The sequence below is a fragment of the Thunnus thynnus genome, chromosome 17 (genome assembly GCF_963924715.1).
Source record: "Thunnus thynnus chromosome 17, fThuThy2.1, whole genome shotgun sequence".
Classification (NCBI taxonomy): Eukaryota; Metazoa; Chordata; class Actinopteri; order Scombriformes; family Scombridae; genus Thunnus; species Thunnus thynnus.
In genome coordinates this window covers 27371725-27383701 of record NC_089533.1, presented here as the reverse complement: position 1 = coordinate 27383701, position 11977 = coordinate 27371725, and the positions used below count along the sequence as shown (strand labels likewise).

The window sequence follows — 11977 nt, the reverse complement described above, 5'->3', positions numbered from 1 at the left end:
CTTTCATTGCACTGGCTGTATCTTTCCACTCCAGGCCAACAAGGATTTTAAAAACATCACTGCCCATACTGTAGTGAAAAGTAACTAAGGTGACTTAGGAAATCTGAGGATTTAAAAGGTGTTAACATTAAAGTGCAGAAATGCTCTGACAGCCAATCATTCTGAAGAGCTGACCAGCAGTATGTACCATTAGTATGGAAATGGAATCAAAGGTGATGAATCAGAAAAGAAGACTTTTCCTTCAAGGCAAAATGACCACATTGTATCAATTTTGCAGATGGATGAAAATCAACGCAGATATATGGTATTCACTAGGATTTCTCACAAACATCTATTGTTTTGCCATAATCTTGACCTCTCATTATAAACTTCAGATCAGCACCAAACAAAAGTTTAAGAAAACTGGTGAGAGGATGTGTGAAAAAGTAGATCAAACTATTCTATATGGTAACAATGAATATACACTATTTTCTGAATAATTTACCATAGTCTGTGTTTTAAAATTAGCTTTGATGACACTTCCTGAGAAAAGTGATATATTCCCAAAAGGTATTCATTTTAAAATCATGGAAACCTTTAACCCTAGTTTACACTGAAAAATGTAATGTCAGTCAGGATCTTTTTGTACAACCCTGATGATATTGATTTGTGCAATAAGTATTCTGTGGCTTTAAGGATTCTTAAGATGTTTTCAGACTGAATGCAACACATTTTAGAGCCTTGACAAACAAAGTCAATGGAAAAAAGCAAGTGGACATGAACAGACACAAATTTGCCCCAGGTGGCACAAATTGAGGCAATGTTGCATTCATACTTGTTGAAAACAAAAAGGAAAAAATAGAGACACTGGAGGAAAATCATAGAGAACTCAATTTTCCAATAAACCGTTTAAACCGTCACACACAGGCTGAGATTTGGACTGCTGGTATATTAGCTGTTTGTGTCGAGTAAACTCATACTGTACAAACAGTGTAGAGGTCAAAGCCATGAGAATAAAACAGGACAAACGTTTGCTTGGTGCTCAATCTGAATACATCTTTGGGCTGCCAGTGTACTCCAAATGAAACTGAATTTGGCATGTTTGTACAGAAATGGAAGAATGGTGGGCTTGCTCCTGGAAATGAAGAGACGGTTTGTGCAGCCTTCCCATACAATGCAAAATTTTGTCACATAATAAACATTTGCCTCCAGTTCATCAGCAGTATCATGCGATTTGGCATTGCTGTTTTTTTAGATAAGACATTTGAATTAATTAAGCTTCCAGTTCATGTTTTGAGGTGCTTGTGCGGTCGCGTCTGTTATTCAGAGTTACACACAAGCTAGTGGAACTCTTAAGTCTATTGCTGTTGTGACTTGGCAAACTCCTCTGTGTAGATGGCATTTTTGAGGAGACATCCAGTCACAGTGAGCATACTGCAGCAGCTTATTTGCCATGGAGAATGTGACAAAATTCAATTTCCGTCTGCTTTTACACCACCTCCTCCCTCCGGTCAAGAGCAGCAGGCTGGATGTTGGCTTTGGGACTACGGGGCTGGCTCAGTCCCAGGGCCTCCTCTCTGGCTTTAAGCAGTTGTTCTGGTCCCCAGTGCAGGCAGAGGGGGCAAGGGCATGAGGCCGGATGGTGCATGATGCTGGTGGAGGGGTAGAGAGCCCCTGTCGTTGGAGGCAGCCCCCCCGGCCTGTTGTGGTATTGCGAGAGGCGGAGTGCATCCAGGGGTCTCAGGGGTGCACTGTATGGGCTGTGAGCTGAGGATGCTGGCGACGAGAGAGCCAGGGGAGAGTAGTGGTGGAGGGGGAGGTGGGGGAGATGCGGTGGGATGAAGGGATACGGGAAAGTCGAGGAAGGAGAGGCCCGGCCCATCAGGATTGCCCCCAGGGGGTCGACAAGAGGGTGAGGCCAAGGCAAGGAGTGTCTCTGCCGTTTGTCCTTCATCCTCCTGTTCTGGAACCACACCTGGAGAGAGGGAAGGAAAGATTGTACAGCATTATACTGAGAGGTGTTTTCAATATTTAGTCCAATCCTATTGATATAAATTTGTTTCATTTCATCATCTGAAGTTAATTCCTGCTTTTCTCTGTTGTAACACTGACATCTCTGCCTTCCTAAAACTCTAAAGCTGAGACTGACATGTTGTCTGCGTGTCTGACTGTCTGGTCTTCAACTATTTTACCAGCTCATAGAATCTCCCGGAAGGCTGTGCTTCTAAAACGTCAGGTGGCAGCGTTTACAAGGCCTCGCCTCGCATTCCTGCTCTTTCATAAAAGACCCTCCAGTAGTTGACAGAAAGGTGGGCGCATTTACTGTGCATTAAAGCTGCTGCATTGGGCTAGTGGGCCTCTGCGTCAAATGTTAGACACTGCTAAACCTGTCACTACTCAATCTAGCATGCTGATTGAAATGGCAAGTAAGGTGAGGAGATGAAAAGCTCACATTCATGGAAAATGTCAAGGGGATGTTGTCATTTAGGTGAGTGGCTGCCTTAGATTTGCATTTTCACCTGCTTAGTTTTATTTTTTGAGCCTGTGAACAAATGAGAATTTCTTAAAGCCTGAAAATCAGTGGAGGAGGAATATTGTTGAGCAGAGGCACTGTCGTTGTTCTGAGAGTTAGATGATAAGATCAAAACCACTTTCATGTCTGTGCAGTAAGTATGGAGCTGGAGCAAAAAGGTGATTAGCTTAGCACAGCATAAAGCCTGGAAGTAGGGGGAAACAGCTATCCTGGCTCTGTCCAAAGTTTAAAAAAGGCTATGTAAAACCAGCACCTCGAAACTCACTAATTAACACAGTTTTTTAAAATTTGTATACAAATAAAAAGGGGGAGTCACAAACCAGAACTACAGTATTTCTTGGTGTTCAAGAGCTGGATGATTAAGACTGTGTGTTACAGTCGAAAGTGCCAGAACAAGCGAGTAAGTGGACCTTGAGTGAACATTGTTTTGATGGCTGCTGTTTCCAAAGTCAAAGATGAACTGTCAAGCTAAACTTGTCAGCCAGCATGGTCAAACTAATGACAGTTTCAACATCTACAGTCTTGTGACACTTATTGCTTTGTCAAAAGAAAATTACAGTTACAAATGACAAACCAATTACCGCACACTAAACTGTGGGAAATGCTGCTTGCCTGCTTGGTAATCCTCAGTGAGTTGGCGAACCAACTGAAACCCACTCCTCTGGAGGTCCCCAGACCCAACACCAGTATAAATGGCACGTGAAAGTAACATACAGACAGGATATGCTCTCACTCTACAGCATATACAGTGTGAAATACACACACCTTCTCTTGAATTAATTCTGAAATATATTGAGCTTTAAATTTATTTCCTTTACACGGACCCCTTACAGACTTGATTTTAGCTCTGTCGGTCTTGGCCAAACCAAGCTGCTCATTTTTGCATGTTGCAGCCCATTTATTGTAAATGCTTCATAGGCTATTTACATTTTTGTTGATCATTTTCATTTCTTTCCAAGTTAAGTGGAGATGATCCCATATGGTTATTATTCCATGTAGCCATTGTTTTTATACATATCTGTACCTTATGAAAATGGGCAAGGAGAGACTTAAAGTCCAGGAAAATAAATATATTTGCTTGATTTTTTGTTTGTAGCCTAAATTGTATTAATGCAATGCATATTTTTCAAATCACCTTTTGCTATTTATATAATGCATTACCATGGAACCATTACACAACTTTAACGGAAATACATACAGTAGACTAAATAAAACATAATAAAGAGAATACATGATGTTCAGTGTTACCAATCTCAGTCAGATTTCTATCAACTCGAACTCGATTTTCAGAGTGTAGTCACTGTAATGAGTGAATACTCTAGACAATGGTCATAAAGTAGTCTATTGGTAGTATTGTAGTAGTCAATATAGGCTAACATGGAAAAACTCTGGCATGGCCCTTTAATCACACTGCATGGTATACCTTTATCGTTGTCTCCGGTAAGTTGAGCGCGGTGGCCAGCTCGCACCGCCGGGGTCTGGAGACGTAGCTCTCCTTCCCATACTCCTGCTCCAGCCGGGACAGCTGTTCACGTGTGAACGCCGTCCGGTGCCGCCGGCTCTGGTCGAGCAGAGCGCTGCGCGGGCACGGCTCCTGCCGCTCCTCTCCGCCGGCAGCCGCCACCGGCGTCTGTCTGCCCTCCGCCACTGAAATGACGCATACAGAAGAACGAGCTCACAGTGCAGTCTGCACGTGGGACACTTTACAACAAGGCCTAATAATACCTTATACCTGTTAACCTGCCCAAATGTGTCCAAGTGGAACAACATACTACACATTTTGGCTATTTAAGAAGAAGCTTCAGTGATAAAGTTCCACTGATGTGTGCTATGTGCCAACTATAAATAGCTATATTATAAATGCAATATGGTCACAAAGGTGATCACGTAAAATGCACCCAAGCCTAGAGATTTATCCTTTACCTCTTAACCATAATGTTGTTTGGGGTCCTGGAGACCCGTGAGCCTGTATAACAACTCAAAACTTTACATCATTTTATCAGCTAGAAACGTCATGACTTTCTCTGATTTATGAGAATTGCTTGTAAATTTGATTTTGAACCGATGACATGTTTCAGAAGTTTGCTATAGAAAATTTAACATTACTTTGTTTGGGTTCTCAAAGACACAGCTGTAAAACCTGGTTAAATAAAATACATTTTTATATGCTTTTTGTCTGTGATTGGTGATGACAGTACTTTTTATGCAGCAGTACCCTCCCAAATCCCCCAAAATGTTTTATGGTCTTTTCTGTATTTTGTCACCTGCATGTTCAGATGGTGGCAAAGGGAAGAGTTACCTCTTAATTCATTTTCTACATATTATGTTTTAATATTTAAGTAAATGAAAGATTGGTTGATTTTGCAATTATTATAGTTATTTTTAACATATACCGTACTGGGGATTGTGGGACAGTGAGTAAGAATTAAAGCCATTGTCAACAAAACAAAAGGGTTCATCTGTTGTTAATCTGTTGTTTACTTACGCATCAGGCTGTTCTGTGATTGAAGTGCAAAAAATAAAAAAACCCTGCTTTTGTGTATCTTTTCCCCGGTAGTCCTAGGTCAGATATCCTCCCGTTGCAGACTGCAAGGCCGGTGAAGATGCTGGCTGGAGTAGGACAAAAAGTTATCTCCTTGAGACTCTCTCTCTCTCTCTCTCACGCACACACACACACTTCATCCAGGTCTGTTCAGGCAGTCAGGGAGAAGATGAGGTGTTTTTGTCCTAACACCCCTTCCTCCTCCTCCACCTTATCCTCCTCCTCCTCCACCTCCTCCTCCTCCACTACTGTCTGTGTTCCCCGGGGCTGCTCTCCTCTCCTCCTCTGCCCCTATCACGGGCTCTCCAGACGGGCCGTGGTGTGCGCGTCGGCCCGGCGAGGCGCCGCGGCCCGGAGAGGTGTTAAAGGTGTTTAGGGATAAAGCCTTTGGTCTCCGTCTCGGCCTTTGTACTTTTGTTATGGAGAATTAAAGACGCTGAGGCAGAGACAGCAGCCAGACCCCCATTGTTCTCCGCTGTTTGATGTTTGCAGGTTTGGAAGTAGGCTAAATTATTACAGGCCTAATGGCTCCAAATTGGCCGAGGTGAAGCACGGTGGAATTATTAATTAAGCTAATATTATGGCTATAGCTGTCCGTACTATAATCTACACGTACCCTATGTTTAATCATTAATTTTAGGGTCTTATATGAGCTATCTGATCCTTTAAAATGTTTTCATAGTTAGTCATTTTTGATTAATTCTGCGCTGCTTCAAAATGATGGTAAAACGATATTTCGCGCATTACTGATGACGATTAATCTAAATTAACCTTTGCCCTTTTTTAAGGGTGATCAAGTTTTTTATAATAGAGTTTTTTCATCTTCCTGAAAGATAAATTCAGTAAACTAAGTATTTTACTCTGATATAAGAATAACAAATGGTTTTAAGTCTTCTTTTCTCTTTGATTGTTTAATCGTGTTTAAATAATCAGTTAATAAGACTCACAGGACAGATTAATTGAGCTTTTAATATAGCAGTGCAGTATCAATCACACCGCTATCTTATAAGTGTATAGCCTTGCCTCAGTTTAGAAGCTGACCCTTGAACCTGTGTTTTGGAGCTTATTATGGCTATAATCTACGATGATTGTTAATCCAGCGGCCAGATGATGATAAAGAGGACAGGCTGGGGACAGAGACAGCCAGACGCCAGGTAGGGTGGAGTCACTGTTACAAGGGGGAAATTTATCATTATGAAACACACTCAGGTACTATTGAAGAATCACACTCAGAGCTGTATACTGTTCAGAGTCATAAACCTTGTCAGAGACTTGTCTTTAATTGATCTCTCTGAATATGTGGCATGTCTGAAACGCTTGTACTGTATAGTGAGTGGGAATGTGTCAAACATATGATAGGCTGCTCCACAAGCTCAGTTGCAGAGTGTAGCAAATAAAAATAATAATATTAATAACAATAATAATACACAATATGTGTGGAGTTCAGTTAAAACATGACCGCCTTTACAAAATGGATGTTGTAAAGCAGATTCCTGCATTAAAAACAAACAACACCCCCCCATCCAGACATGTTTTACGACATATAAAATTACTCTGCTTTGAATAATCATTAGTTTCTGACATGATTTTCTCAAAAAAAAAAAGAAAAAATTATTAAATTTACATCTCCCTTGTCACTCATTAAAAATCAATGCAAATATTTTCATTTCTAAAGTTTTCCTCCATTCTCAGTATATGTGTACTTGGGGCATCAAACTTTCCTCCCTCAGCAGATGAATGTGAAAACAAACTCTACACATACATCATTCTGCACAGTGAATAGAACAACATCCAAATGAAGGAACAAGCATTATGTTCAATTTTATTAGGGGAAAGGTACTCTGAATGATTGTTGGGTGTTAAGGTCAGTGGGTCAGTTTTTAAATTTTCTTTATGTGTGTCGAAACGAACGAATGAACGAAAGTTACATTGGAGCTGTACAATAGGCCAACATTTATCAAAGTCTCTGTTGGGTTTCATGTCTTCTACAAGGGCACTATGGGCAGATACATGACTGTGGATGAACATATTTGGACTGCCATGGGAAACGTGACCCACTCTACCTACAGTGCACTCCCTGACCGTTATCAAACCTTTAAAGAGAATCAAGTCGTACCATAAGTGTAATTTTATCAACACTGATTTACCAGAGAAGAATACAAAAATGACAGTCCTGGGTATGCTGCTCTAGGCTAATTCTCAGTCAGAGCCCATATAGAGCCCATAATGCATCTTTAATTTAACCTTTTTGAAATAAATGAACATACCAACATATGACATATTCTTAAGTAGTTCCTTTGTTGTCATGGTTATAATAATAACCACATGCATAAAGTCAGGATGATTGTGGTCATGGTTAAAAGAAACCAACATTACCTGTTGGTTGGAAACAGGAAACAACAGAAGTTTCCAGTGTTTTAGTCCCATCCATCCACCCCAACTTCTTCCCTTTGCAGACTTTGTGGAAACAATGTAACACTACTTCCTCCTTTCCTCCCGACGGACAAGAGTCATAGTTCCTGGAGTACTTTGCCACTTAAATGTAAAAATGGGCAACTTTTGGACATTTGCTGAAATGATTGATACTGTGTTTTTTCTCTCATTCTTTCTTTAAACTCTTTGACCCCACTGTCCCACTGTGGGCCAGTCAGGACAACTCATGCTGGGCACCCAAACTTTGCTCACAGCACTTTATTTTAAATTCCAGTAGAAATCCCAAAGTTTACCAAGATACCAAATTTGGCAGGCTGGGTTTTGGGCACATGTGTTTAAGATGATGGACAAGACATCTAGAATATTTGCATTTGATGGAATGCTGCAGCCTTAAAACATATAGAGCTTTGGATAGGAATATTTCACTCAGTGTAGACATTATACGGCTCTCATGAAAAGGTGTAACAAGCTGATACAGACAGTGTGGAAGAAGATGATTTAACATTCTTAAAGCCACTTTAGAGGAAATAAAAGGAAAGCTGGATTTTAAGAATTGTCCTCATGTGTTCAGTTTAAAAGCTATAACATTTCTGGCTCTAATGTAAAGGGCTCTGAGTGAGCAGGTGAAGCGTCTTGCTTCAGCATGAACTCACAGCATCAGGGTTTAAACTCCTCAGCCACTGACTGTGTCTTCACTCATGGTCCAGTAGCTTGCTTTCTGTCCCTTTTATATATCCAAAGTTGTTTTTCTCTCTCTTTGGGGTAAACAGTGGAACAACGTGAAAATGGATTTCATGTGTTTTGAATATTAGTGGTTCCTGAATGCTCTGACCCCAGTTTGAGGTCAGGGGATTAAAGGTTGGGAGGCTGTCATAAAGAGCGATGGAGTGTCCTGTTCTGTGCGAATGATCAAACACTCACACTCTGTCTTCCTCACCATATTTGAGGAATAACGCACATGTTGCATTAGTTCTTGATGCAACATGTGTTAAACATATGAAACAAGGCTGCACATGTTGCTATAATGTTTTGAGAACTTGCAGAAAATATGTGCGTTGTCCCCCAAAACACCCACATACTGAATCTGTTACAATTGAAACAACCTTGCACGGTTTGTGCAACATATGCCAATGTCTTCATCCAAAATTCTAAAGTTCTCAAGTATTTTTATTGCTGTTGGCCTCTAACAGTAACGCTTCAGTGCAATGGAATTGATGACTGGCATCCCTCAGTGGCCGTGAAGATTTGAAGCCTCATTGGCACCATTATTTGTTCAAGATGATGGATAACAGTCCTGATATTTTCCAAGGCCTGTTCTAAGGTTTGTTTGATAGATTTAGAGACAAGCCAGTTGATCTAATTATTTATGTTCACATCTTGTCCATACATCAGAGCTGTATGATATTGGATGAATTGGCAAAAAGCAGACTGCTCCATGTTGCGTATGGCAACCTTAGAATAGTTAAGGCTAGGGTAGGTTTTGATTATAGCAAATACTAGAAAAACTAGGAAATTATTTCCACCTAAAAAGGCTCCTCTACTCCTCCCCCACCAGCCACTTCTCCCTCAGCTGATGACTTTGCATTCTTTACTAACAAGGCAAGAGCATCAGTGGCCAATTCACTGAACCACTCAACCGCAATGCATCCCTTCTAAATAAGGTTGAGTCACTTATTGCATTTCTCCCTCATTGAGAAAGATATCTCCAAACTTCTGCTCTTGAGTCATCCCACTACTCCTCTGGATCCTATTCCCTCCAAGCTCTTGCAAGCCATCTCACCCACAACCATGCCAGCAATCACACACATGATAAATGCTTCTTTGGTTTCAGGTACATTCCTCACAATGTTAAAGCAAACCCTAAATCCATCTTAAGTTGAAACTACAGGCCTGTCTTGCTACTACCCTTCCTATCTAAGGTTCTAGTGCTACATTAAAAAAAATGCTGCGTTGTTGGTGGAGTGCTATTTCAGGTACTTCTGAAAAGATGGCTGATGAAGGTCAATAGCTGAAACATTGTGTGTCTAATAAATTCAGTGCTGACAGTATGCACAAATTCAACCCTTTTTTACCATCTGTGAAATCCAATTTAAGTTACTGACTCATGACTTTGAAGGTTTATCAGATGCCAAAACACTGCACCGAGGTTTATTAAACTGTGAGACGGGATTTTACATCTCTGGAAAGTTATCACAGCAACAAGCATTTCATTCTCGTCTAGAAATGTGCCATTTAGATTACAACGTAATCCTCCAGGAACAAGGACTCCAAATTAAACACCAGTATACATTGGTGGTCTGTGCACTCCAGAATGACACATAAAAGCATTTTCTGATCTGATGCCTCTATTAACAGTGAACGGCAAGACAACGTCATTTGTGCCATCCAAAACTATTATAGATCACTGTTGAAAAATAATTAGATCACTGTTGAAAACACCTTACCAATTACTTGGTAAGGTTTAGGGAAAGATCATGGTTTGGGTTTAAATAAGTACTTTGTTAAGGTCAGGAGACCTTCATCATCATGTTTACAACAATAACCACATGGTTAAGGTTAGGGGATGATCGTGGTCATGTTTTTTTTTTTAAAAAAACAAGCCATTGTTGAATCATGGTTAGAAATGGAAAAATACAAAGCAATCTCTTGTGTTGAAGTCAGATGTTTTGATGATCCATCCATCTTCACCCTGACCTCCTTACAGAGGCTTCTGTCACTTGAATGCAAATATATCATTAAACAACTGATCTCGTCATTATTCTTTGGAGGACAGTCTCTCCAGGAATGTGTGCTTATTTGATTGGCCAAAGTAAAAACCTTGCCAGATTATGTTGCTTTGTGCTGTGGCAAAAGTTGAGGTTTGACTTTTTTTTCCCCAGACTCCACTGTGTCAACCTCTGATCTGACTGATCATAGTCATGGTTTAAAGAAACAAAAGGTGTATATAGGATGCTGGAAATGGGATGTGGACAGTGGTCTCCCTTGTCCAAGTCACATGCTTGACCTCCTCCCTGTGGTGTTAATACAAAATCACATTACTTTTGCCTTTCCTCCTGATGGACAAGAGTCATAATTTGGTCACTAGTGGTCTTTATCAGGTACACATAAATGGGTTGTTTTAAGTATTTGAACATCCAATGTCCTTGTTTCCCTTGTGAGGACAGTCTCAGCATCCATCACATAAACATGAAATTTCAGATTTACTTTTTTAATGTAAAAGTCATGGTCCTTTACATTTCCAGTAACAGACAGTAGGCTTTATTAAGGCTGTAACAGATTACCATTGGTGTGTAAAATTTATTACATTTCATGACTGAATTAGATGTTCTCACAGGCTTGACTGTGTTTTAAAGAGTAAGTGGAGAGTTGTCTCGCTTGGGGCAGTCAGGGACAGCGTTGTGTTTCTCATTGACTTTGATCATCCAGATTTTATCCAGATCTGATTCCCACCAGCTGTTTTTTTAAACTCGTTTCACCAGCCATGAGCTAAAACCTCACTCCAAACCAATACAAGTTATGATGGTCTGTAATTAACTGATTATACTGGCAAGTACATTGTTGCACGTGTGTCTCAGAGGAGCAGATCACTCCCACTGTGGACTGCAGAGTGAATTGGGTATAGAAAATTCTCCTTCTTGCCCAGTCCTAGGTGGGTAGGACTAAGTCTCAACCTAACAGGCCACACCTGAATTGATAAGAGGCCTAGCTCAGGCCGTGCTCAGTCTGTTCCTTTTGTTTGCTGAAGCATGCTGGTCTAAATGTAGAAGCTGCTATTTTCTCCAGTTGACTTTACCCCAGATGCATTATTTGAGTAAGTTATGGATATTTGCTATAGTTATTGCTGTTTCTTTGTTTAATGGTTAATTAGTGTTATTTGATTTAGATAAATTAGAGGTACTTTTATTAACCAATCGTTTTCATTTGCCTTTTAGCGATAAAATCACCTGACAGTCAACTACTCAAGTGGAAATTCTTTGAGAAGACAATAAACTATTGAACAGCTCTCCTCTCTGGTCTTCATGCTTTAACCAGCATGCCAATGCAGAGGCTTTTTAAATGACCCAGTTATAACAAAGTCAAGTTTCTACATGCTCCTTCGAGCTGGATGGCTTAGGTATTGGATATGGATCAGGGAGAGCAGCATGATGAAGAGGGACCCAGGCGGGGGGCGGAGGATGCATTAGAGTAGCAGCGAGACTCTAGCAGATCCTATCCTTTAAGTTATTGTGGCAGCTCTTTCATGAACACATCTACACCTGATGGACCGAAGGAAGAGAAAAAAAACATAAATACAAAAAAGAAAATTGCTTCTAAGCAATCTATGCATTGCCTCTGTGCACCGCCTGTTGTCATCTACATCCTGTCGGACTCAAACTTAGCTTTATAGCACTGTTGTTCTCTCCTGACTAGATCCCTGCATTTGTTGTATCAGCTCTTAGATGTACATTGCTGTGGATAAAAGCGTCTGCTAAATGAAATTGTAAATTGTA

General features: G+C 40.5%; 1 protein-coding gene across 1 annotated transcript; it reads right to left on the bottom strand.

Moving 5' to 3' along the window:
• Positions 1–1173: 1173 nt before the first annotated feature.
• On the bottom strand, positions 1174–9277 carry eve1 (even-skipped-like1). The gene is made up of 3 exons (XM_067615443.1): positions 9268–9277; positions 3936–4186; positions 1174–1954 (listed from the first exon to the last, which is right to left on the bottom strand). Exons 1-3 carry the CDS (start codon positions 9275–9277, stop codon positions 1469–1471), a joined length of 747 nt encoding a protein of 248 aa, XP_067471544.1. The 3' UTR covers positions 1174–1468.
• Positions 9278–11977: the final 2700 nt, after the last annotated feature.